A 26484-nucleotide genomic window follows, 5' to 3' on the forward strand; every position below is an offset into this window, starting at 1 on the left:
TGCATTGCTACTAGTAACACAAATACCAAGAGAAAATTTATTACCTGTAACACAAGAGACGACTGAGTAATTCCCATCTTACACTGTGAATTAAGGTGTTGTTATCTACGCGAGCATTGTGCAAACTTAACATCAATATCCTGACAAGAAAGAGACTGTGCTGGAGGATCTAACACAATAAAAAATTACCAACCTCTGCTTGTTTGCACCACACGTTGATGTTCTTACGCTGAGCTTTCGTGAAATGGTCCCAAGCCTTTTGTTTGGAGGCAGAATGGTACACAGCCACTATCTGCTCGACTGTAGTATCAAATCAGCAGTCAAATCAGGCCAGAATATCATCCAGAGAGGGCGAACAAGAGGAGTAAAGGAGTAAAAAAGTGGAATCAGGCAGCGGTTTGGCTAGCTTTTTCTTATAACACTGTACTGTGCTGAAGCTACGCTCAGGAAAGGGACCCTGCACCTGGAAAGAAAAGCGTGGACTTCACCAGGCCAGCGTCAAATGCTCAGAGTAACTATCGACTGGGAAATCGGCATCGGCTCTCAACTGGAAAAAAGGCAGGCACACTTTGCGCTGAAAAATACTCAAATATGCTGCGCAACGCTGCCTATGAGCATGACGAGCACACCCGGGTAGCGCTCGCTCTTTAAAAGGGGATGATTCAGCCCAACTGTGAAAGCTGGCACTTTGGATGTTCTTCTGCCCCGCGGCGTGGCCCCAAAAAGTGGCACAGCCCGAGCACGACAGCATCCCGCCCACAGGCACCGCAGAGACAGAAGCTTGGCATCAGCCACCAGCTTCTTTCGTTTTGGAGGTTTATTCCTTCTAAAATATTTTCCTAGAAAATTTGCAGAGGTTTTTGGAAATGCAACGTGCCTCTCCTGGGATGAGAGGTCACCCACCAGCAGAAAGTACGTCTAGCCGATTTGATTTGGCACACTTGTGATGCTGGAGTCGCATAACTCTTGCCAAATAAAATCAGCTCTCTGCTACTCATGTTAAGCTAAGAGTGGCTGAGAGATCAGTGGGTGTTTTACAGAGCGGAGTTGCATGCCACTCTCTATTACTACTTACTGTATTTCCCTCTGGACCATGTGCCCGTATTTTTTTTTTTTACCATGAACAGAATTTAAAAAAAAAAAATAAAAATCAAGTATCAAACAAGTAACAGCTGAAATTATTGAATATAAAACCAAAATTAAGCATGCTCACAACCTAGCCAAGGGGCTCAAGGAGATTTAGTACAATTGTGGAGAAGGTACTTTTAAAAAAAAGTTTAAAAAAATATTCAGACTTTGTAAAAAAAAGGTGTGTAAGAGGCGATGAATGGTTTGAGGAACTGTTATAAATCACATCTTGGAACTAACACAGCCCATGCCTCTTCCTTGATTTCAGGGTCTAATAAAGAACTGGGCTTTGAGAGCCCCAGTTCGAAATGCTGTTCTGCAACAGGTTTTCAGTTGTGACTGAGAACAGGGTGTTGGGAACACTCTGCTGCTTCCTACCTTTGGCGAGTAAATCCTGTACACTTCGCTGAGGCACCAGATTACCAGGAACTTACCTTGGCTGTGTGCAGAAGTGGAGTTGAAAAGATGACAGAACTACTAATAGACTATAATTAAAAGAGGAAAAAAATTAAGAATTCATTCTCTCCTCCCCCCAGATGTGGACTCTTACTCCGATAAAAAGTACCACAAGAAACTTTCGCCAAGTTAAAGACCTACGCTTATAAATTAACTGTAGCTGCACAGAAGCGATTGCTGCTTCTTTTCCTGGAGCCCCTTTAGCGTGGCCTTTCCAGACTCTAGAAATTAAGCGTCTTAATTACAACTACAACAACAGACGACCAACGTTCAGCACGGAAACACTACTCACACTGAACCAGAATCCCTGAGAGAGCAAGTTTGAATTTCTCTTTAGCTTCTTCCATCTCTTTCTCATGAGCTGCTTTCTCATTCACTAGTCTGCGAATGTGGCTGTTGGCCGACTGGATCATGGAGTAGAAGTTGTTGGCAGTCCTCCTGTTCACTTCTCCACGCTCTATCCAGGTCAGCAAGGTCTGGATGGCTTCCAAGAACTTGGTGTCATCTGCAGCAAGAAAGGACGCCTTTGTACAACAAACACCTGCATGGCTTTCAGACCCTTTCCCTGGCACGGCTGCACTCTCAAAGGTCAACTTCCTTCGTGCAGCTCATCGCAATGCTCGAAAGCACGGTCTGATCTGAATTCAGGGCCATGCAAAGGAAGGCAGGTCTAACATCAAGCTGGTGGAGCAAGAGGAGGACCAACTGCTAGAAACCTACTGGAAACCTTCATGTGCCTACTCGGATGTACTCTTCCGCGAAAGAAAACATCCGCCAGCTCCCAAAGAATCAGGCCGCTCATGGAACTTAGGCTTCAAAGAAGGTCTTAGGGCTTACACTAGTCCTTTTAACTTGAACAAAAATGGTTTGGAAGAAACTGTTGTACTCAGGTACGGGTTTGTTTTTACAAAAAGACAAACTACTCTGAAAAGAGATGGCATGGGGAGCTGCTGCGTGCTGGCTGAGGGCTCAGTCCCAATGGGCTCTGCACCGTCATTTCAGCTCGGCAAGATGACCACTGGAGAACACCAATCTCTGTCCCAGCACCTGCACAGAAGGGCGGCCGTGGCCCACAGAACCACTTACCTTTCAGTTTCTCGGCAACAACGCTGCACTCGTGGTCGGAGTAATGGACAACAGGAGGTGGGGAGGGCGGGCGGAAGCGCTCCTCTTCCAGCCTCCGGCGATGGCGCTCCTCTCTCGCCAGCATCCGCTGCTTACATTCCCACTCGTACAGATCGTCCCGAGCCTGAGCAAAGTCCACGTGCAGGCGCCCAGTATCCTTCTTGTCAGTGCTGGAGCCCAGCCTGATGCGATAGCCTGGCAGTGATGACAACAACGCTCAGGGAGGACAGGTGACTTACCCCAGGCTCCAACCACCCACCACTGCCCGTCTCTCATTCCAGAGCCAGAAAGCCCCTGAAAAGAAGAGTTTACTGAAGAGTTTAGCGCACAGAGAGCGATGCTGGTGAAGGAAACGCTGTTAGGGGCGTTGCTGCTACCTGCCTGAGTTTTTCACGTGCTAGGCAAGATCTTACATGGGCTGTTCTGCCTCTAAACGAGAGCGGGTACTGGGTCTCGAACAGCAACCGCAATTGTACGCGGGACTAAGCCCCACCATTCACGCAGGGATAGCAGAACTGCCTCAGATCCCACTTTTGCAAACTTCAGGAGCTGGGAATGGGAAGGGGGGAACAAGAGAGGAGACATGGCAAAGACAGCACCAGATGGATGGCAGTAATCTTTGGAACAGCCCTTGTCGTCCGGTGGGAGCGGGAATAAAGTCAGCAAACATGCACGTCCGCTGTGTGGGAACTCTTCTCGCCAGCACGGTTTGCAGGACTCCTTCTCTGGAGTTTCACATCAAACGTGCCAGGAGGCTTTCCTCTGTGATTAAGAACAGCACAGGTGGGATGCACGGAAGAAAATCTGAACTACGGAGAGACTTTGTACAAAGAACAAACACATGATTGCATGTGGAGGACACGGATGACTGTGCACGACTGTGGCTTTGGGCAGGAGGAACTGTAAGCAGAGAATGCCTGCGGCTAAAGAAATTGGTTTGGCCACGTAGAAGGGGCAACCACAAAGAGACCCTGCTCTTACTAATGGGCACTGCAAGTCTAACTCAACTCAACAGTCTCTGGAATGAGACACAAGGCTTGCAATCAGTCAAAACACAATACAGAGAAGTTGCCGTTATTTTAAACGGCAAAGAGCATTTCCCTCGCTTATCTTGACAATCTCGCCTCTCTGGAGAGAGTACGGGCTTTAGAGGCAGTACACTGGTTTGCTAATATACTGAAAGAATGAAATCGGAAGGGATTTTAGTGTGGAAATAGCAAGTATTACTGTATTTTTCTAGAATGGTAAAGAGTCAGGTGGAAAGCCCCGGCTGCTCAGGGTGGATGTAACCAGCCCAGCAAACGTGGGCTTGGCTGGAAGCCCACAACCTGCCAGCCACACAGTTTGCAAACACCAACCACGAGGTCTCTGTCCTCCATGAAACAAACCTCCTAAAACCCTGCGGATGCAGAACAGGGGCTCCCTAGGCAACAGGGGCCCAGGAGTTTCAGCTCTGACTAACAGGGAAACAAGTACTGATAAAAGTCAAGCACACCATCCAGTTAACAAGCAACTGAGAGCAAATGCAAATTTTTATAGGCCTCTTAAGCATCATCTACAGAATCTGCTGAACATGTACCCAGGTAAGACAGGGATGGACCCTGTACCTCACGCCAGTATTCTGCAGAGGTTTGCAGCACCCGAGGTAACAAAGCATTGCTATCTTTCCTATCAGGAGCTGTTTTCATGTATTTAAGTAGAAATGCGATAGCAGCAGAAAAAGAGGCAAACTGACACAACACAAGACAAATCTCCCAATGGCACCAAAGCCTGTCGTTATAACTACAAAGTCATGACACCTCTGTCCCAGAGCTTTAAGCTGCCACCTGAGACATACGTGCACCTACCAGACAGATAAAGCGCCTTGTCCACCATGAACTCCTCGGCAAAGCGGATATGACAGAAATTCTTCTTGCTCTTTCGAATAGCTATGACTTCCCCACACTGTTCGAACACTTCCATAATGATCTGCTCGGTTCCGTTTTCCGGCAGCCCTCCAACAAACACCGTCTTACACCCTGGAGGCCTCTCTCTTGTTGCTGGAGGGGGAAGATCTGAAGAGAGTGAGAGAGAGAAAGCAGTCCAGGTTAGCTTTTGGGTTGTCAGCACATGCTCCTTTCATCTGCCCGCCTCTCCCCAGAGATGACCATACCTTCCTGGCTTCCTTCAAACATCCACCTACCTACGCTGCGTTCGACTCCACCAGGCAGCAGATCTATAGCACTGCTGAGGTGCTGTATGAGAATAAGCACGTTTACCAGCCTGTTTCCAGAAAAGCTCGGAGCCTGAAGCCCTCCAAACACTCTCCCTAAGGCAAGCAAGGCTCACTGAGCTCCTCTCGTAGAACATGAGCAGCACCAGGACCTCGAAACTTTGCTTGCCAGCACCTAGTCATAGTGACTGACCCCAGAGCAATGTAATGGCTCTTCTCTCATATACACATTTTTATATATACATATATACACACACATACATATTGCTCTACAGACAGGCAGAAACAGGAGAAAACATCACTAGACAGTTACGTGGGTTAGGTGGGAAGAGAGTGCAGCTTTTGCAGTGAATGATCTCCTTCACAGCAGGCATGTCCGGAGGGATGGGAGGGGGGACTATCCCCAAGCCTGGCATCATGGGGTTGATCGGGGGGATTCCAGTCATCATCCCGAGAGCAGGATCAAAATCTAAATGGGGACAAGAATAAGGGTCAGGTAGTGGTTTGGACTCATACAGCAACTGTTCATTCGGACAGCAAACGGAGTGCTCTGCCCACACGGGCCAGTGAAAATGAGCTGAACAAGCACTAGAGAGGGAACACCACAACACGACTCACCAGGACTTTAGATTTGTGCCCTTATAACAACTTTTTAAAAACTAATTGTTGATTGCCTCAGCCAAATAAATTTTCTCTGTTCAAATAAGCTACTTCCTTTTCCACCCTGTAGACACGATCTCCCGTCTAGTGTCAAAACCTTCCCCATACAGTTTATCCACATAAAGAAATCTGTGGCACATGGAAACAGTGTAAAACCTGACCCCGTCTGGTTTCATTAAGTAGTTTAATAGCACAGACAGCTTGTGACACGGGGTTACGGGCATCACCTTGCAAACCAGACAAGTGTACTGATTTCAGCAAGTCGATCTTTAGACAGAGCCCCATTCCACACACACACACACAAATATTTTGCTCCTTCTACAACATTCTGAGTTGTTTGTGTTGGGTGCAGACCTCCTGATCTCAAAAGGATCAAAACGAACATCGCTCACGAGCCTTCCCCTGTTCTTACAGCAGGGAATGGGAGACTGGCTTCAAACCCGTGTGCTCTCCTAGGACAGACTGCTATTGATTTTTACTCGACAGAAGCATGTGAGCAGCAGAATGACATGAGAACAACACCCCCACAGCAAAGACAAATGTGGAACGAGGCCTAGGGGACAGAAGAGTGCAGACAGCATGCAAAACTTACAGCCAGTTAAGTGGTGCTGTTAGTTAAACACAGTTTGCACAGCAAACCATCAGCTCTCTGCCGCACAAGCAGAAATAGATTGCAGAGTGCTGCCCAACAGAGACTCCCTCCCCAGGTGAGCGGGCGGTTGTTCAGGCAAGAGGCAGCATCCTTCTCAAGTGCTTAATGCAGTAAAGCACTGAAACAGTAACTTCATTTTGGGATTTTGATGCACAAGCATCCTGCCCTGCTGAGAAAGCAGGCACAGCCCAGCTCTGTTCCTACAGCAGCTCTCTAGGACGTCCTGGGCAGGACGGCTACTCTGCACTACAAGATGGTCATTTCTGGAGCAGAAACCTCCATTAATTTCTGCCATATCTTTTTCTTGCCCTATTGCTTTCCTCTTCATCTCCCTCCCGCCCTTCCTTTTAAGCAGTTCCAGTTCAGCTTAGAATAACGTGTTACTTGATATCCCTGGTTTCCCGAGCTCCGCATGGGACTCTCCTCCTGCTGGTCCTGCAGAGTATCTAGAGGCACCCCACAACAACCATTGTTTGCATCAAAAAAACAGGTATTCTCATTTACTCTGAAATTAATCGTACAACACTGGCCTCTAAATGAATCACTTGCAGACATTAATGCACTTCAAACACAGCTTATTAATGGTTTTTGTACGCAGCAGGCATTTATCTAACTCAACTGAAATAGGTTCTTCCCAAAGACGCGTCCGAAAGCAAGGCTGGGCACAGTCTGGAGAAGCTCACGTACCAGGCAGGAGGGGCTGTCCCGTCATGCCCATGGGAGCCATCCCCAGGTTGTTCATCGCCGTGGTCCAGGCAGTTGGGTCTGACATTGGCAAGCCCATCGGGACAGAGTCAAGGTTTAGATTTCTGCCACCATCTGCTGGGATGAAAAGAAGTGATTAACAGCTTAGTGCATATCTTAACCCTTCTGCAGGGCGTACGTCGCCCAGCAAGGCTCTGCAGTATCAGCATCCAAAACCAGATATGAACCTAACACATAGGAAAGAGTCAAATGGAAAAAAAAAACCCAACCAACCAACCAGTGCCGTCCCTCTGGAGCAGACGACACTTTACAGAAGCAGGGTCTATGAAAACACTGTCTTGCAAGAGCATCTAAAGATGGTTTATTCACTCCAATCGACAGCTCTGAGGGGCCTTAAAGGAATGATGATTAAAGGTAAGGGATACGCTTTGATTCCTCCCAAGAGATTTATGAACAAAGGCAAACATTCAGCAGGTATAAATTGCCACGATTGCACTGGATTTAACCGGGATGGCTGGTCTGTTCCAGCAGACAGTACTTCCCCAGACGTTTGGAGACGTGTCTCTGCCCTCCTAATAGGGGAAATGAAGCACAGAATGACATCATGCTGCTGACAGCAGCAGTACCAGTGCTATTTACTCAAGGTCTAGCAGAGTTATCTGGCAATCCAGGTGGAACCATTAACATTGTACAAACATGTGGCTTAATTAAGCATTCAAATCTTCTTCAGTGATTTGGCTGGGTCAGCCATGCCTGCAGCTAGTTCCTTCCATGTACCACCAAGACAAGGCTTGTTCTTTTCATTTGCAGAGGTTTTAACAAGAGGTGCCCACACGCAAAAATATCTGATTTCAAAAAGAAAAAATAAAATGCTTAGCACGAGGTTAACTCTGCACTGGAAAAACAACAACAAAACAGAACTAAAAAACAATCCCCACAAACTTTTTTTTTCTTCTTGTGGAAAAAACACAGAGGGACTCATCCACAGCCAGTGCCCAGGGTATTTTTCTGCTGAGGAGAAAAGATAAAACTTGAGCTAGCTGCCCAAACCAGAGCAGGGCCACCAAACCTGGCCACCCACAGTCGCAGAGCTGTCCCACACGCTGTCTTCCTGGTGAAGCTTTCATGAAATGAATGCTTGTTGGAAAAAATTCTGGTTCCTTTGGGACTTGTATAAATCTCTAATCCTCAGCATTCTCTAATTATGTATAGCATCTCCCTCGGTTGTGCTGCAACCAACCAGCTCTTGCAATCTACAGCCCACCTCTCCTGAGAAAAGCCAGTGCCGAGCTGTCCCCGTTTTGTAACTCCTTTGTTTTGGGAGAGCTGGGACAAGCCTGAACTTCAGTTATGACCGTTCCTCTGTCAAGGTGAGAATGCACAGGCTACCAGGTCGGGCAGGAAGAGAGAGAAACAGAGAATAGCTTTGGCTGCAAGGAGATACCTTAGGGCAATTCGTCTTAGTTGAATCGAGAAATGAGGATGTAGAAGGGTGAACAAGGCAGACATTGGTAACAAAAGAAGCTTATCAGAGATAATCTAGAGAGAAAAATAGAGAGCAGCTGCAAAAAAGAATATTTTCAAGGGACTATAAAGGACCGAGTTCATTCAAACACAAATGGGAGGAGAGCCATCAGAAGGACAGGGTAAACCCTCGGTCAAGAGGCTGCACTCCACACTCCAGCGGAGCTCTCCTCTGCCCTCACCATCGGCATCTCAAAACCATCCCTCAACTGTGCTGGACTACTGTCTGTAAAGTTCCAGATTTTCCTTCAAGTTTCCTTTAAAGGATTTTCTCTTCAGGGAGCTGGACTTTACCCAATTACATTTCAACCTCTCCTTCTGCAACCGTGTGCTCTGCTCATCGCCTTCCTCGGCGAGGAAGAGAATGGCACCGCTGCTCCGGTCCAGCCTGGTCCTTCCCCTCCCGCACCTGGTGCCTCTCTACGGAAGAGTTACACGACTAAGTCCCACAGAGTGCTGTTTACACGACGTGTGGGACATCTCCTCTTCACAACACGAGCAGATGCCTCATTTCCCCAGTTGCACTGGGAATTGCAGTTTTCAGCCACTATATAATCTGTAAACACATGATTCCATCTGGGTTTTTTCCAATCACTGTGAGAAATACAAGGAACGTTTCTGAGATACCAGCTTCAGTACGACTCCTAGATCTGATATCACAACATGATAAGCTATTGTGGTCCATTTAACAATTTGCTTTTATTACATTATCTCAAACATGAATGTCACCAGTCATCCAGCCTGATCTGCCTTATTATGCTTTTCATTACAGTCATGCTTTTAATATGGAGATATTGTCCAATTAGAAAAAAAAAAAAAGGATAAATCTATTAGGACAGGTATAGAGATTCCACAAGGCTTAAAAAAAAAAAAATTATACAAAAGTTGCTTTTGTTTTGCATACGAACAGCAACAAGCACTTGCCCAAAGCCATGCAAGCACAGAACTGTGAACACCAGTCTGACTGCAAGCGGTACCAGACCACCGCTCCCTTTCCATCTGTCCACCTCGGCACAGCAGCTATTTTCGGTCCATGCTAACGTGGGTGCCGTCTCTACTGCCAGCCCCCGAGCTGCTACTCGGCTCACCTGGAGGAACGTTTGCTCTCTTCCTCTTCTTGCCCGGATCGCTTCCATTCTCGGCTGGGCTTTCCGACACCCGCGGGCCTGCAGCACAGCCAAATTGCAGAGATTTGCCGTTGCTAGCAGGATCAAAGGACAGATGGTTTAAGCCTAAAAGAGAAAAATATACTCAGAGATTTTCTTTAAATTGGTTTGCGATGCTTCAGGACCACAGTAATAAGAGAAACGCCCAGCCCCAGGCACAAGCAGCCCTTCAGGTGCCTGGAGGAATTGTGCCTGATCTTAACGTTACCCTGATACCACTTTAAAATAGTACTCTCAAACATTAATCCTAACACTCACACAAATCAAACCGTTTGATACCGTAAACCACGGGTGCATCTCCCTGGTGTTGTACAGTATTTCATGTTTGGACACTCAGAGGCCAGAATGTTTTTTTTCTATTTTTTCCAACCACAGAATACATTTTTAATAGTTACTTAAGTTTCACCCAATTTGTCACCAGTTGTGAATTCATCTGGAATTATTTACAAGCAAAAAACAAGGCACGTCTTAAATGATCTTCAAAAACGTACAGCGCTATTGCAATTTTTATTCGAGGAGCCTGCCTGGAAAGCAGTTGCTCTCCCTCGGAGCTGAGGAAGGATGCTCTGCCGTGCTCAGCCCCGAGGATGAGAGCTCACAGACCTCGCCGACTGGACCAAACCCATCCTCAATCGTGGGATGGATCCACTGTCAGAGCCCAGATACACACAGACCCAGGAATACCAGAATTAAGTTTCAAATATAGTGCAGCTTTTAAAATACTCACTAACTGTGCACTCTGAAATATCAAGTAACCAATAGCCTGAATATTGCTCAAAAATTACTTAGCTGATCACTTGGATAAAGTGTTTTTTTGTTTCCTGGCAGCTTTGAGTTTTTCCTCATTCACAAACGTTCCCATCCCTACACAGGACAAGTTACTCCGGCGTTGAGCCCAAGTTTCACAGGAAATATCCAAGCACGTGTTTACCACCCAAGAAAAAGCAACAGTTAAGAAGCAAAAGTAAGGAGAAATACGATGAAGCAGAACAAAAGCTGCCAGAAGTACACACTGGCCGGTGTGATGGTTTTCACACTACCCCCAAACGTCCAAGCACTTCAGCAACACGGAGCTGAAGCCTGGAGTTCTGCGTGCGGAAGTTTCAGACAACCCATCAGGTGAAGGAGCGCGCACCAGGAAGGAGGCCCCGTTGCAATGCTGACGGCACACGGTCCTGCCGGGCTCCTGCAGCCTGACAACTGCAGCCCTCCGGTGGTTTCTCCTCCTGAAATACCTCCATTGGAGTGTGACTCCTGACATTGTCCCACCTGGCTGACCAAAGCTGGAACTATCTTCAGTGGCCTCTTCACCATCCCTGTAAGGTGTCTACATCCATATCCCCACCCCCTGCTTCCTAGGAGGCAAGGGTAATGAACGTTGGCCAACCCTCACTGTCAAGGCACATCAGCAGGAGAGAAATTCAGAGAGAAACCAGACCAGGATTTCGGTCTCTGCTCCCATCTTCTCTCCTGTGAGCACCCCGAGTACAGTTTCAGGCGTCTATAAGAGCTTTGAAGCCCAATGTTGTTTTCCAGCATCATCCTACCACAGCCAACTGGTTGTTTAAATGGTTACAGGATCTCCCTAGATGATCCCAGTCACCCTGCAATGAAAATCAAAAGATTTACAGGAAAACTCAGTCATGGTGGAAATAAAAGATGCAGAGGAACAGCGTTTGCTGATGTGGTAGTTGATACAGTGGAAGCAGGGAAAGGAATAAGTTTTTTTGACACAAGAGGCATTTGAATGAGACAGCTTTAAAGGAACGGTCAGTTTGGGTTATAAAAGACCCATTTGGGAAAATATTTTGGAGTTTTTCCTAAGATCACAAGAGAAACAAAACAAAAGTGATACTACAGAAGCCCAACCGTATGGCTCACCAAACCCAAGGCAAAACCTGTCCACAGATCTGCGATGGACAAATAGCAGGTGATGGTCAATAAATTGCACTTATGCACCAGCAGAATGCAGCCCCAACCATTCCTGGCTCTCTAAAACGGTCTGCTTAAAACTATAGGTAATGAGAAAAAAAGTACTTTGTAAACAATTCCAAATTAGCAAAGGCTTCAGACATAAAGCTTCAAGTATGGAGGTAATCACAGTGAGTTTGAGAGAAGTATACTGCCCTTAACTGAGCACCAAGTTCATTATTCCACCAGCCGTCATATCCAGCGCTTGCAGGGATGCGCAACTGAAGGGACATTAAAACATCCAGTTGGGTTTATCTTTGTCTCAGCAAGCTCACTCTGAACAGTCAATGGAAAACCCAACCCAAACAAATCCTTTTTGTGGACCCACACGTAGCTGGTTTTATCACTTTATTGCTGCTAAAGGGTGCCTGTGTTCTGGGGGGGAACGAGCAGAACTCCAGGAGAACCAAAGACAATTATACTGCCGCAACGCACTGATGGGCTGAGGCATTCGTACCAAACCTTTCTCTAGACACACTGCAGCATCGTGATTTCTATTCTAGAGGACTCCACTTCCAAGAACTTGCTAACAAACATGGTTGCTGTGCAGGGCTGTAAATAGACAGGGGAGTGGATAGAGAAGGGCTCTTCTCTTCGCTACTGAAAGGTGAGAACACAAGGAACGTCCAGTTCAGCTGGCAGCAACAATAGTCATGCCCGACTATGCGGGATGCCTACAGTGCTGCTTCTTAAATACCCCAAAGACAAAATATCACTGCGGTCATGAGGGCTCAGGAAAACAAATCTCAAATGCAGCAGGTTAAAAATAGAGGGAGGCCACACACAGTGAAGAAACAGGGAGAACAGAAAGGAAGCAATTGTAAGGTTTATCTCTTATTATCCAGCTGATAGAAAAGGCAACAAGAAACCTGAAAGTGTGTTTTCCCACGCTTGGGCGCAGGGAAGGATGCCCTGCTCCGGCTGAAGATGACACGCCACGCAGCACGACTCAGCCCCTGGGTGCAATGCACACCTCGGGAGATTACCTTCTAACCCACTGAGGGGCAGAGGCAGCTACTTACTCCAAGTATTTCCATCATCGGTTTGAGCTAGGATGCTTGATCCTGCTCTGTGGTACAAGAGGAGCACTCGGATGCTGCATCTGCTCTGACAACTGTGCTGGGGAGGCAGCTGTGTCCAGCAGAGGTGAGCTAACAAGGAGTGAAAAACCACTTGTGTTCTTTGGAAAAAAAAATTTATTAATGTATTATGGAGAAATAAAACCAGATTCCTTAGCTACAGGAGAAAGACTGGGGTCTACAGGAAGCAAAGGAAGTTCTCAGCTGTAGGGCAGCACCCTGCCACTTGGGTCGGGAGTCAAGGCGCAAGAAAGTGCCTGAACCAACTGAGCAGCTCCTGCCAGCCCCGAAGGGGGGCAGCCCCGCTCCCCACTGTCCAACGCCCCAGGCACCCGTGCCAGCCCCAGGGACCCCCGTGATCTGATGCAGCTCACGCCCCAGGCAGAAATTACTGCAGCTCTGGGGAAGTGGATAACGCTCTGGTAGGATTAGCGTATCCAAGTTGCTCACCGAAGCTCCAACCCTAACCTGACATACATAGGAAGGAGCAGAGACGGACCCACAAGTGCTTTTAAGTCTTCAGCGTCAGAGCCCGCGCCCCGACTATCCACCGCCTCCCCACTGCAAACAAACACTGCAGAGCTGCGAGCCAGCGGGCAACTGCGAGCCAGACACGTCTCTCCTGCTTTCAGCATGCAGATTAACAGGAGGGGACCTATAAAAGGAGGAGAAGAGACCATGGTGACAGAGAACTGAACAGTAATTAATAAGTACTTGTTTCACTTCTTGTCTTATGTAATTTCTACCTGAAAACATCCAGAACTCAGCGCTGGCATTAAACACTGCCCCAAAGGCAGCTACCCGAAGAGCAATTAAAAAAAAAAAAAAAAAAGTATGTTTCTGGAATTCAAGCCCTGCGAAAAGCCCAGGAGGGCAGCTCCGTAATTAAAAGCATTCTCCTCCCAGTTATCTCCTGCACCAAAAGGTCAGCCTGGTCATGACAACTTGTTTAAACAGCTGGCGAGGAGCAAAGGGGAAGGGGAGGCTGGTGCAACTGCCAGTACAACGCTCTTGAACAGGCGTGGGAACACAACTGCTGAGTTGGTGACCGGACAGACGCTGTCCCAAGGCTCCCGGAGTCGTTCCCAAGTTAGGGGGATTAGCAGTAGCAGACTCAGCCTGCAGCACAGTCTCTTCCAGGTGTTACATGTCATTAGGAGGAGATGGTGTAAGGAAATCTCAAATCAGCCCCTCAGTCCCTCTCCTCTCGGCTGATCTTAAATTCCACCACGGCTCTAAGAACCCGTCAAATCTGCTCTGCAGCACGGGGGCGAGTTTGCAGCACCGACACACAGAGGGACCCGCAGCAGGGCTTGGGAAACACCCTCCAAAAGGAGTCCTGCCAAGGTTGAAACAGGACTGGTCGCCTAAAAGAATGAAGCTCATCACATTCAAGAGGACGAGGAGGACATGAGTTGCAACCCCAGCAAGGAACACGTCTCCGTGTTCACCTTGTGTTACCTGCCAACGTCCTGGGCTGAGCAGCAGGCCAGGAACCACTGGTACCCACCCGCAGAGCTGACTTTTTCAAAGGAAGAGTGACACCAGAAAAGGCTGCAGTGAAGGAAGAGCCAGCTCTTCACTTGGACTTGCACATGTCAAAGCAGTCACACAAGTTTTTAATCCAACGTCACTTAATTCAAAGCCAATCTTCCTCGCTAGCAAGAAAAGGCCTATTGCAGAGTTAAAACTGTTAGGTTATGTGATAAAAGCTCACCTGCACACGCACAGAGGAGCGGAGAGAGACAGTGCCGGGTGGGGAAACCTGAATAATACCCAACAACTCCTCCCAGGCCCATCACAGGGGAGCCACTGATAACTACCTCTGGAACAGCTAGGCTCAGTCTCATCTTCTAACACTCCTTCAAAAGCTGATACCACGTTGGACATACTCCACTGTGCTGCTCAAACACAGTCTTAAGCCTTAAGACGAGAATGCCATCTTCAGGGGAGGGGTTCCTCCTCCAGCTTGGACATAGAGGCAGATTGACTCTAAACTGTGCCAAAGCTGGTGCTCTACTCCATAAAAATAAACGCTACCCAAAAATAGGTATCAGTCTGCAATGCACCTCCGTCCACTGACGTCCAGTGTGAGGTCAAGAACTACCTAAAGGATGGGGACGCGCTCAGCTCACTTCAACAAACATATTTTTACCTACCAACATGTGAGGCACGTGAGAGATGTGGGCAAAATCTAGCCAAAGCATCATAAAGACAACCAGAGACACTCCTGGGAGAACCGACTGCGGGCTTGCTCCAGCCACTTCATGAATATCCCACTTCCAAAAAATTTATTATTTATGGTCTCTCCATTAAAAGTAATCAGATATGCTCTCTAACAGATGCAACACATGATCCCCAGACGTGAATGCGGCAACAATTTTTGTGCTGGTACAAATTCACGGTGTCAGATTAATGCTCAAAGGTGACCACGCAGGGTGTGATTAAGGCAGATCCGTGTCCCATCCAGCCATGGTTTAGGTCGTCCTATTTGAGGGACCACACCAAGATCAGCAAAAAGGTCAGTTAAAACCCTCGTTTTGTTCCCACTGGAGGATCTGGTTTGTTTTCAACCTCAAGCCATGTTATACCGGTCGTGTCTTACAGGGCAACCTTAAAACAGCCACACCAGTACAATGAAAGGACGAGAGTACGAACGAAACCAAAAATTATTATATTGCTCTCAGATTTGCAGAATAAGTGATTGACTTCCCTACTGTGTTTTTTCCAACTGATACCTCGCAGGCCAGCAACGCACTTTGAGGCAGCAAGGATTTCTTCCTGTGAGTCCCTGCACTAGGACGTAAGATACAAAGAGCTAAAATGTGATTGCTTCAAATCAAGCTTCATGTCCAAAAACATACCAAACTGCATGAGGAAAGGAGGACAGTTTGCACCCCTGCTGTGAAACCTCATTCCAATTTACAGCTTTTTTTTCTTCCAAGACAATTATTTCTCAACACAAGAACTGGCTTAGAGCCACCCTTCTCATTTAATACACTCTTCCCCAGTGCTAAACCTCTACAAAAGGTAGAAATGGGACTTTCTTGGTTTTAAGGCTAACTATCTGCATTTACAGCTTCATTATAGCATGCAGAGCACATGGTGTAAGTGCTCTGAAGAGAAGCCCACCATTGTCCTTATACAGCCTCAGACTATGATTCCACAAGTCAGAAATATTCAGAAGTTACAGAAAATGGAAGCTGATGAGATCATGAACTGCAACATATTTCTCTTTGCAGGCACAGGCTGGAAGCTGAGTATCTCCTTCACAAGCCAACAAAAACAAATGTATTTTCTGGGTAGTGCTGTCTAGAAACAGTGCTAGAGGATGCAGTTATTCTTAGTCCTGCTCACACGCGAGATCCTGGTAGCTCCTCCAACAAGGTCTTCCAGGACCCCAAGACCCACTTCCAGAGGCACTTTGCCCTGGGTTTTGCTGCAGGCTCCATAAGCAGAGAAAGCCAAAAGCTACTGCTGATGGTCACCAAGTCACCTTCCCCTATAGAAACATTCCTTTGCCTCAGGAGACAGGTCTGCACCCCTGCGAGGGTGGTTACGGGGAGCAGAAAAGGTGCCTGTCCCAAGAGCCTGCCCACAGCCCGAACAAGGCTCCGCTCCACCACCAGCTGGGAGGCTCCAGGCGCAGGCACCCGCGGCAGCAGCTTCGTCTCCAGGGTCCCCGCGACGGGACGAGTACCATCCACACGCACGTTACGGCACACGCAACACGTAGAAGAGAAACCTCTTGGGAAAGCTTTGCTCTCACTTCCCCAAGATGAAGAGGGTAAACGACCCATGAAGGAAAAGGGCAGTACTGCAAAGCCGGCAATGGAAGCCGTACAAAGAGCGGGGACCTCGCCTGCTGCTCTCCTGCAGCATGGAGCTTGCTCCAAGAATTAAACCAAGCCAGGGAGCAGATTTCCAATGCACTTCAGAGTAAGAAACTCCTCATGATGTCGGATTTTCCACACTAATATCGGTAAACGCCACGGACAGCAGCCACCTTCAGAACCGATTGCCTTTCTTCTATCATTTCTGCGCGCTGCTGTTCAGCTTGAGCTCTGAGCACATCCCGCTGGATACAAGGAACGTGCAGAGAAGAAAGCTGAAGCTGCAGAAAAGCTTTTCTCCTGGGCACAGAGCAAGATAAGAGCTGGCAGAATCAGCCAGTACGACTGCGAGGCACGAACACTTTTCCTCCGACCTTAACGAAGCATCCTTAGCTATTTTGAGCTGGCTGCTCAGGAAGGGAGGGAGCACCAGCACAGGAGCAAGCCTCGGGGTTTTACTCAGCTTTCCTGAGGCTCTGGGGAGAGGCAGCCAGGAAAGGCAGAAATCAGCAGATTTCTGCATTTGCACTGAAGTGCTGTGCAGAAGCTAAGGGGGAGGAAGAGAAAAATTAGGGTTTTCAGTGAGCGTCAGACTGGTGTCAGCATTTCTAGGGAGCCATACATAGCACGGGTGTTAGCGTGCCCTTCACCTCCAAGCACACCCAGTGTGTGTCTCCAGGGATTTTTAGGCAAATGAATTTTTAGGAGCAAGAGATCAGGAGCTGCCATAATGCAGTGACTAAACGTTTAAAAATAAAAACTTTAAAAAAAATAAGAAAATCAACCTGGACTAGAAGATTCTTCACTAGAAAAAAATGGATTGAGGAAAACAGTGAAGATGCCTAAAGACGAGCAGGAAACGACTGTTGGCAAATCCTCTCACTCAGCAGCGGGGTGCTGTCGGTGGTCTTCACCTCTGGAAACAGATGCAAAGTTGTGTCTCGGGGCAGATGCACGGCAGCCTCCCGCTGTCCCAAAGAGCATTAACAACGCAGAGCCCCGCGTACCCCTTCGGGCAGGTACCGATTCGGGTCCGTGCTGATGCTATATATGGCTGTAGCTTTCACAGCACACGTTTCGAAAGGGCCTGGAGGGGGACAGGAAAGATCTCAATGTTCCAGGCATAAATCAAGGGAAGTATCTACCCTCACCGGGTCCCGTGCCAGACCCTGGACAGGACTTCATTTTGCAAGCGCTAGCTCCTGCTAACAGAGCTTGGCCCTTTGCCTTAACGACCAGTGAGAAAAAAAAAAAAGAAATCAGAAGTCAGAAATAGTCAACAACGTGGACTGAAAAGCACTGTTTTACGGATCGTTCCTATTACTGAGAGCTGAACCTGCTGGCAACACTTCTACCCCCAACACGGGTTTGTGCAGCTCGCTGTGCAAGGCTCCTGTGATTTTACAGGAAAACAGCCCTCCAACAGGGCTTCCACTTCCAGGGTTTTTGCAAAATCTTCCCTGCTGGGTTTACTAATGTTCAATCAAACGACACCAGGAGCCTAGCACTGCTTGAGGCACACAAACCAGAGACAGACGAGGGAACCGCACGCTCTGACAGCAACCTCGCATTGCTCCAGTCAGGCACTCGAATGGTTTTCTTGACATCCAACTAGTTAATAAAAAGCGGGTACACAAATCTCTCCCCAGTAACTCAAAGAAAAAAAAAACCTAATAGCAAGTACTCTTGACACTTTCACATGCCTAAAAGCATTTTAATGATACACTTAAAGACCCCACACAGGTTATGCCCACTTACCAAACTTCTCCCACCCAGCATCAAGAGGAACTTAAGAAATGGGCTGACACAGGCTTTACTATAAATATGGGTTTACCTTTGGCCAACACTGGCAAATACACGACGTAAGTGTTGCTCAGCCTGAACAGGGGTCCCTTTTCTTTGCTGCATGTTTAGAAATGCACTTTAGAAATAAGCTGGATTCCAGGATCTGCCACCTGATTACATTCTGGCGGTTTTCAGCTCTACAGAAACACACTTTAGAAGAAACCAAAGTACGGAGCATCTGCAGTAATCAATTAGGAAAGAGAAAAGAGCAAGGAAGGGAAAAGAGAGAAGATATCGAGGCTTTGAAGTTACATTTCGATACCAACCATTTGCTTTCCCAGAGTATTTCCCAGGTTCAAAAACTACTGTTGGGCTTGCACACTCGTTTCGACTGTATTCCTGGCTCAAGTGTCACGGTTAGAGCTTTAGAATCATCACTTTGATCCAGAAGCCGCCCAGGCACGCTGATGAGACCGGCAGGCTTTCGACAGTTACTTCTGTCGACTCCACATAATCCTCTATGCAGACACCACTAACAGGACATTCTCAGAGAAAGGCACTTTCCAGAAAAGCAGGGGAAACACACGCTTTACCTGCGTACTGCACGAGAAACATGGCAAGGTGCTGATTGTATTTCAGTATTTCAGCCAGTTCTGCTGCTCCCAGCTTCTTTGTTTGTTTAGAAGTTGGAGTCCAGGGTTAAGCTCCCACACCCAGTGCAGCTCCACGCAAACCTCCGAGCACAACAGGAAAGTCGGGTCCTAATGACGGTAAAATTATCACTGCGCTGCCCCACGGGCAGCGACAGCCCAGGCACGGGGAGCGCAGGTTGGGACTGGCGCTGGCGAACGGCGGCTGCACGTGTCACCGTCAGTCTCCGGTGACTGACACCCATAACCGGATTCTGGGATGTGGGGGATGGAGGTGGACAAGCAGGTGGAGAAGCGATTAGCAGCAAGTACCTCTGAATTTGCAGGGGATTTCATACATCAATGCCTGTAAGCGCTGGCGCGCAGTTAAACAAGCCCTGTTTGCATGCCTGACATTGGTTGCCTTTGCACAGAAAGATTAAGTTCTGGTAATCCTCGATGGCAAGAGGCACACTGCTCGCTTTCCTTGGTTCTGGAAGCTTGTGCTCAAAAGAAATACTAACTTCACACAAGCTAATTATTCTAGCAGGGCGCTGTGAAGGAGAAAAAAAAAAAAAAGAGACACAAAGAGCCCCTTTCTTTGACTCTGAAAACACAGCGTTCAGTAACACCAAAGGGCTGTCTCCAGTGTTTTCAAGCAAATGGTGTATTTTCATAAATACATACCCACTGCAGCGAAATCATGGAGACTTGACCAAGCCATGTATGAGCTGTGCCCTTTGCTTACCGTTATAACCCAAAACACAAGAAAAAAAATTCTTTATCAGTGCATGCATGCACAATACATGTGGACACAGCAGACCCAGACACTCGAGCACGTTTGCTTCCCCACGGGCAGTGCTCAGTGGTCCTCGCCAACCGCCCCAGCCATCACACCAAACCACTAAATACTCCACGGAGCGTTTGGAGGATGCTGCATGACTCTGTCACACCACCTTCCCTCTCAGCACAACAGCTAGAAATTGTTTTGGGTCAACACTGGGACTTACAGGGGGCGAGCAGCTCGTCCTCCATCACCTGGGTGATGCCCGACCCCAGGCAGCTCATCAGTCACATCCCTCCCCATCCTGCCAACCTCGCTCGCTCACAGAACAAATGCTCAAAAGCTGGCATCTTCAGAAACGTATTTTTGAAAAGCTAGGAGAAGAAACCTGTCAGGCAAAGGGATGCAGGACTAACTGCACAGATCTACGGGGCGGGGAAAGGAAGAAGAGAAAAGAGAAGAAGAAGAGGGCAGTCCCAAAGAAAACTCCAGCAGAGCCAGCAATCAGGATCATCGGAAAATCCTCATGCAAAAACCCGGACGGAAGGGGGAGCGCTGCTCCCCAGACAAGAGCCTCGCAGCGGGGCAGCAGCAGTGCAAGGACCCAAGCGGTTTCGCTTTGGCTGAGAGCGGAGCAGCCGGACACAGTGGGAAGGCGCCGCTTTGGGACGGACACGTTGGCACTGGAAGAATGTCAGCAGAAAAGTTGGGGATTAGGGGAGAAATCTCACACCATCTTTGGAAGGTGCACAGAATGCCTCTCTAGCAACACCTTATCTTTGAAAATTACTCGGAGATTGAACTTCACCCCTTCCACGAGCTCAAGTCACCCATACCAAAAACATGACCTTAAATAAGAAACCCGACCTTACAGTGGCGCAGACAGAGCTTTCACCAACTTAGTGCAGGGGGCTTTTTAATTAGATGTAACAAAATCCCTCAAACAAAACATTAGGGAAGAGAAAAACGAACTGGTCAGCTTCCAGAGCGGAAGAGAGATGAATGGCTGGAGTAAGAAGGAATGCAAGTTCGCTGGACAAACTCCCACCCCAGGTTGCCTGAGCATTTTACCCATTGTCTCACGGCTCTGCAGCAATGTTCTGCAGGCCAGAACAATACGGTGTCTTAATTATTGTAGCGTGCAAGTAAAGTACGGGGGAGCTAGAAAGCGCGTGGACTAACGAGTAATCTATCCAAGGACTAACACGTTTGTGTAACAAGCATGGGGCACTAAAGAACAACAGCACGATCTGAATCTACGCTGCTGTTAGCAGTTGGACCTTGCACACACGGCCGAAATATGAGCAAAATAATTAAAACTGTAAGGAACACAGAAATATAAAGAAGCTTGAGTATAATGCTTACAGAGCCAAATAAACATGTGCAGGCACACATACACGAAATCGTAGTCAAAGGATCATTATGGAGCGGGGCTGTGGGAGAGTTACAGCCCACTGGTAGCGGTGGTTACTGGTATGAGCGTGTCCAAACCTGGCAGCGCTTCCTACGTACAGTCTGGCTGTAGCAGAACGGATCCAGCGCAGGCGGAGTTACACGGCTGAGCATGGCCGAGCCTGCCCGGTGCGCAGAAGAGATGAGAATCCAGCCAGCCACCCCCAAACAAACAGCCACCCCCAAACAAACAGCCACCCCCAAACAGGGAGAACCTGCTGCCACCTTTATCCCCCCACCTCCCCTCTGCACACCAACCACTCTTGCAGCATCTCAAGTGGCCTGCGTAACAGTCAGTCAGTTCAATCGTTTCTTTAAACACGACCCGTCTCTCCCTCCCGCCCTACCTTGTGACATTTTAACCACCACTGAACCCAAAAGGCAGCCTGGAGACTTCCCACCCAGCGCAAACCTTTCAAAGCAGCTTCCCCACCACCCAAAGGCCACCAAGGCACGGAGCCCGGGACCTGTCACCACCGGCAGCAGGTCCCTTGCTGCTCCGGAGGCTCCCACCCGCTTGCCGTTGGCTGTGCCACCCACAGCCATCCCCTGGGGGAGCACCGGGCCGGGCAGGAGCCAGCATCCCCGCCTGGGGCCGGCGGGCCGGGAACGAGAGCTGCTGCGGCCCAGCGAGCCCCGTGGCCGGCGGGCCGGGAACGAGAGCTGCTGCGGCCCAGCGAGCCCCGCGGCCGGCGGGCCGGGGGGCCGCAGCGGCCTGAGAAGCCCCCGGGCGGGGGGAGGGCTGCGGCCTCTCCGCCCCCTCCGAACGGGGGCACCGGGCGGGAGAGAGCGGCAGAAACGGAGCGCACGCCGGCCCCGCCGCCCCGGCCCGCTGAAGCGCTGCAGGCCCAAACCGGAGCCGCCGCCCCGCTCCCCACAGCCTCCCCCGGCGGGCAGCCGCGGGCGCAGCAGGTCGGCCCCGAGCCGCCGCCCGGCCGGTCCCGCCGGGGCTCTCCCGGACTCAGCGAGACCCGGCCCCGCACTCCCCGGCCCCGCACTCACCGCCCGGCCCGGGCCCGCTCCCGCTCCCGGCCCCGCCGCAGCCGCCCTCCGCCAACACGCGCACCGCCCACCGGGCCGGCCGCGCGCCCCCACGCTCCCCGCCGAGGCCGCCCATTGGCTGTCGCCTCGCTAGGGGCGGGGCGGGGCGCTGCGCGCACAGCACGCCGGGACGGTGGCGGCCCCGGTCTGTGGCGGCCCTGCGGCCTTTGCCCCGCTCCCCCCGGGCCGGGCCGGGCCGGGCCGTTCTTCCCTCCCTTCCCCCCCACGTCTGCCCCCGCCGTCTCCTGCAGAGCCGCGGCCTCCTGCCCCCGGCCTCGCCCCGAGCACGGCTGCGTCCCCAGGCGGCCCCCAAGCTAGGGGGCCGGTGCGGGCCGGGGCTGCGGCTCCCCCGGTTGAGCGGCCTCGGGCAGAGCCGGCCCTGGCTACCCGGCCTGGAGCAGCAGCGGCCCCGGGGCAGCGGGAGCAGTTTGTTCTGCTGAAGGGCGGCCGGCGGGGGCGAGGAAACGCTCTTCGGCTTTACCCTCCTCTCCCTCCCCGCCCCCCGGCCTGGGGTGCGCCCGGCCTTGTCCAGCCCCGCTTCTCCCCGGAGCGCCCGGGCGACGCTCGGAGCTCGGCCCGCGGTGGCGAGGAGGTATCCCCAGGGAACGGGGCGCCAGCTCCGGCCTGGGAGCACCCATCCAGCCCCGGCTGGGGGGCGGGTGCCTTGGCCGGGGGTCCCCCGCTGCAGGGGGGTGCTCCGCTTCGAGCCGCACCGCGTCCTCCAGCCGCTCCAGAGCTCGGCAGAAGCGTCCGCTCTCCCATCCCTGTGCCTCTGCCACCAAGGAGCCTCCCCGAGCCGTGATCCCCGCTCGACTCCCCGGGGCTGCGCAGCCAGGGCTCTGCTCCCGCTGCTCGCGACGGCCTCCCGTTCCAGATCCGCGCTCTCATCTGGTTCTGTGCCCTGGCACTAACGCTGCCGGCGGCTGGCCCTGCTCTGGCCCCACGGGCAGCCAGAACCGCGGCAGGGCTGGCAGTCGGCGAGCTCGGGAAGCGGCAAGAGCCCACGTGCAAAGCGCCTCCGTTCACACGGGGTACCCGCTCGCTGCGGGAGGCACGTCGGAGGGAGGCAGAGGATGGCTCCGCTGTTCTCAGAGGCTCAGCGAGGAGGGGTCGGCTTTGCAAACAGCCAGTGGAGCTCAGGCTTCACCGAGAACAGGCAGCAGACGCATCGTACAGAGCGATGACGTGTGGATCCCCAGAACTGAGCCAGCCTGGAGCCGCCCACGAGGCACCAGTCCACCCGCAGAGCCAGGGCTGCTCTGCACGGGCCTTCCCTCGGATCAGCGCCTGCCGTGTGAGATTCGCTCCCAGGCCTTTCCCAGGCAGAGGCGAATGCCACAGAGGGCCTGTTTTGGGGGGTTTTAAAGGCACTCTTATTTTTGCCTCTTCCTCTAGGATGGGGAAGGCCTGAGGGCCGAGGCAGGTTCTGGATGCGCGCTGCATACGGCCTTGAGCCTTCATATCTACCGGTGGGGCAAGGACGGGGTGGAACCAACCGCTAGCTTTTGCATAGCACCTTCCTTTTCAGATTAGGGTACGTTCTTAGCTAAGAAACCTCTTTTAAGGGAAATTTTCTTGCCACGTGGATTAAATGGACATGATTTTATGAGAAGCAATTAAATACCATCATAGCTGTGGCGGGGCCAGCAGGCTGGCCACCGCTGCGGTGTGGCAGGGCGTGCAGGAGTGCTGCGTGCTCCCGTGGGTGAATCGGCGCGTAGGGACCCCAGCAGTCCCAAACCCAACCCCAGGACAAAGCCCTCCCGCAGCCGTGCCTCCTGCTCCTTCGCCACAGCTCCGCGTTCGGCCAGTTACTCATTAACTGACTTTACAGCCCAAGCCAAACAGCTCCAGCACGGCCCGTGCTGCCCCGCAGCTCTCCCGAGCGTGAGCGCTCGCCACACCAGCTCCGGAGCAGATACGGCTGCTGCCAAGGAGCAGCGGGAGCCCTCCCGGTGTCCCCGGTGCCGCGGCAGAGACCCCCGCCCCATTCCCCTCGCCACCTCTCTGGCCGCAGGTTTGGGGGTGACCCAGGCTGCAGCTGTAGCATCGCCAGCTCGGATCAGGACGGGCAGCGACTGGGAGGAGCGCTTGCGGTCCAGGACAGATTTAGGACACGGGCACACACCTCCCAGGCTCTGCCACCTGGGCCAAGAGCCAAAGGCGACGGAGCCGACGCTGTGCGAGCAGCCCTGGCGCTGCAGGCAGAGGGGACGGGGGGTCCTGGCCCCGGGCGGGCGAAGGGTGAAAGATCTGTGGAGCGGGTGCCGAGGGCTCGGTCCCAGGAGACGCAAGGCTGCTCTTGCCGAGGCTCTCCTGGCAGAATCTAACGCGTGGTGCCGTGCACCTGCAATGTGGGGTGCAAAACAGGCCGTGCTGCGGCTCTGCGGGCAGGCTGGAATTTGGCCATGCTGGTGTCCGGGAATTAGCTCCCAGATCGGTCCCACCCCGCCTGTGATCGCCTCCGCAGCCGGCCGGCCCCGAGTTCACAGTCACGATGCAGGAGATGAGCTGGAAAGCCGGCGACAGCCGCTCCTCGCCACGTCAGTCCTGGAGCCGCAGGCAGGACACGGTGGGGAGAGACTTGGTGCCTCTGCCGGGGAAGCGGTGGCGGTTCCCCAGGTGGAGGAGGACTCTCCTCTTCACGCCTGCAGCCAGCCGGGAGAGCTGGAGCCGCACGTCCTTCTGCCAGCAGGAGTAGAGCAGGGGGTTCAGGACGGAGTTGCACAGTCCCAGGAGCCAGAGGTAGTTCTCGATGACTTTGTAGGGGAAGCACTCGGGACAGACGGTTTGCACGACGCTGGCGATGAAGAAGGGCAGCCAGGACAGCGTGAAGCAGCCGATGAGCACGGCGACGGTGCGCATGGCCTTCATGTCGCTGGTGGTGCGGGATGGGGGGCAGCCCCCCGCCAGCCCTGCGTGCTCCACTTCCCGGATATGCTGCACGTGCACAGAGGCAATTTTCAGCATGTCGCAGTAGAGATAAATGAAGAGAAAGAGCGCTGGGAAGAAGCCGACGCAGAAGACGGTGAGCATGTAGGTGGGGTGGAAGACTCTGAAGAAGGAGCACTTCTCGCCGGTGGAGATGTTCTGGAAACCCGGGATGAGGACTGGGAGGAAGCCGATGATGGCAGCAACCAGCCAGAGCCCCACCAACCGCACCCTGACCCGCAGGCCTGTCACCAGCTGGAAATAGTGGAAAGGCTTCCTGATTGCCAGGTGCCTGTCGCACGCAACCAGAATCAGGGATAGGATAGAGGCGGCGGAGGAGGAGGTCACGAAAGCCATTCTCAGGACGCAGAAGATCTGGGAAGGATAAAAGGGCTGGGAAAACTCATCCATGACCAGACCCGTGACTGTGAAGCCAACCATGGCATCTGCAACGGCGAGATTAAGGACAAAATAGAGCCCCTTGGAGCCGCTCTTCTGGATGAGGCAAAGGAGAGCGATGGCCACCAGCGCGTTGGCCGTGATGATGAGCGAGGCCAGCACAGCGAGGATGGCTCCCAGGACTGAGCTAGCCATGGCTGTCCCCTGCGCACCACAGCCCAAGGATGGCACGTCCCCAACGCGATTCTAGGGCATCCCTCACCTGGGGCTTCTCGGCACGTATGGCTCGGCAGCCAGGCAGCGGGCAGCAGCGAGCGCAGCCCCTCGCTCTCCGGGAGCTGCAGCGAAAGCCCTGGGTGCGGCGGCGTCTCTCGGGCTGGGGAGCGGAGCTCTGCTGAGCAGCTGCCTGCCGGAAGGCACCGGTGTGCTCCCAGCACCCGCTGTGCGCACGGCCGGCCCCCCCCTCCCCTCCAGCCACGTTTCCAGACAACCCTGGAGCAGCAAGGTGAGCAGCGAGCGCCTGGGCAGGAAGCCTTCCCGGGCAGGAAGCTGCCACGACGCACACGGGGCGGTGGACATCCCCCGGCCAAGCACCGAGGACCCGAGTGGAGGCAGCGCCCGGCTTTGACGCAGGCGGTGGTAACAGGGAACAAGCAAAGAGAATTCCCAGCGCCCGGCCCCACGGGTACGTGAAGGTGGGAGCTCGCAGGGCTCCTGCGGGGTCACTGCCAGCCCCAGGGCAGCCTCTTCCTGCAGTGACCAAGGGAATGACTCCGATCCCCGGTCGGAGCAGCAGCCGTGAAGGCGACCTGGTTATAACGGGGAAAAGTACTGGCAGGAGACGTCTGCTAAAATACAGATGGAGAAAACGTCTGCCAGCCTGGGGACCCGGCACATCCTTGGCAGGCGCAGGCGGGAGACGGCAGCGCCCTCGGCCAGCGCGGCTGGGAGC

At 51.8% G+C, this 26484-nt stretch overlaps 2 protein-coding genes across 7 annotated transcripts in view; both read right to left on the reverse strand.

Moving 5' to 3' along the window:
* ENOX2 (ecto-NOX disulfide-thiol exchanger 2) overlaps nucleotides 1-22228 on the reverse strand; it is a 40652-nt gene extending 18424 nt beyond the window's left edge. For 3 of the 6 annotated variants that reach the window (XR_012837333.1, XR_012837332.1, XM_010308250.2), the window contains exons 1-7: nucleotides 9551-9694; nucleotides 6921-7055; nucleotides 5235-5390; nucleotides 4557-4763; nucleotides 2671-2904; nucleotides 1877-2089; nucleotides 194-300 (exon numbers count right to left, since the gene is read on the reverse strand). Coding sequence is in view for 3 of the 6 variants with exons in the window: in XM_010308250.2 (XP_010306552.2) it covers nucleotides 194-300; nucleotides 1877-2089; nucleotides 2671-2904; nucleotides 4557-4763; nucleotides 5235-5390; nucleotides 6921-7017 (1014 nt within the window). In the remaining 3 variants the exon portion in view is untranslated. Of the gene's footprint in view, nucleotides 1-193; nucleotides 301-1876; nucleotides 2090-2670; nucleotides 2905-4556; nucleotides 4764-5234; nucleotides 5391-6920; nucleotides 7056-9550; nucleotides 9695-22163 lie in introns of those variants that run through there. The other 3 variants (XR_012837334.1, XM_075763787.1, XM_075763788.1) reach the window with 2 other exon arrangements.
* Nucleotides 22229-24746: 2518 nt separating this feature from the next.
* Nucleotides 24747-25882, reverse strand: GPR119 (G protein-coupled receptor 119). Its single transcript, XM_010297619.2, has one exon. It carries the CDS (start codon nucleotides 25725-25727, stop codon nucleotides 24747-24749), a length of 981 nt encoding a protein of 326 aa, XP_010295921.2. The 5' UTR covers nucleotides 25728-25882.
* Nucleotides 25883-26484: the final 602 nt, after the last annotated feature.

The sequence above is a fragment of the Balearica regulorum genome, chromosome 11 (assembly GCF_011004875.1).
Source record: "Balearica regulorum gibbericeps isolate bBalReg1 chromosome 11, bBalReg1.pri, whole genome shotgun sequence".
NCBI classification, from domain to species: domain Eukaryota; kingdom Metazoa; phylum Chordata; class Aves; order Gruiformes; family Gruidae; genus Balearica; species Balearica regulorum.

What these genes read in the sequence shown, in the direction of transcription:
- GPR119 (XM_010297619.2), bottom strand. Translation starts at nt 25,727, where the DNA reads ATGGCTAGCTCAGTCCTGGGAGCCATCCTCGCTGTGCTGGCCTCGCTC.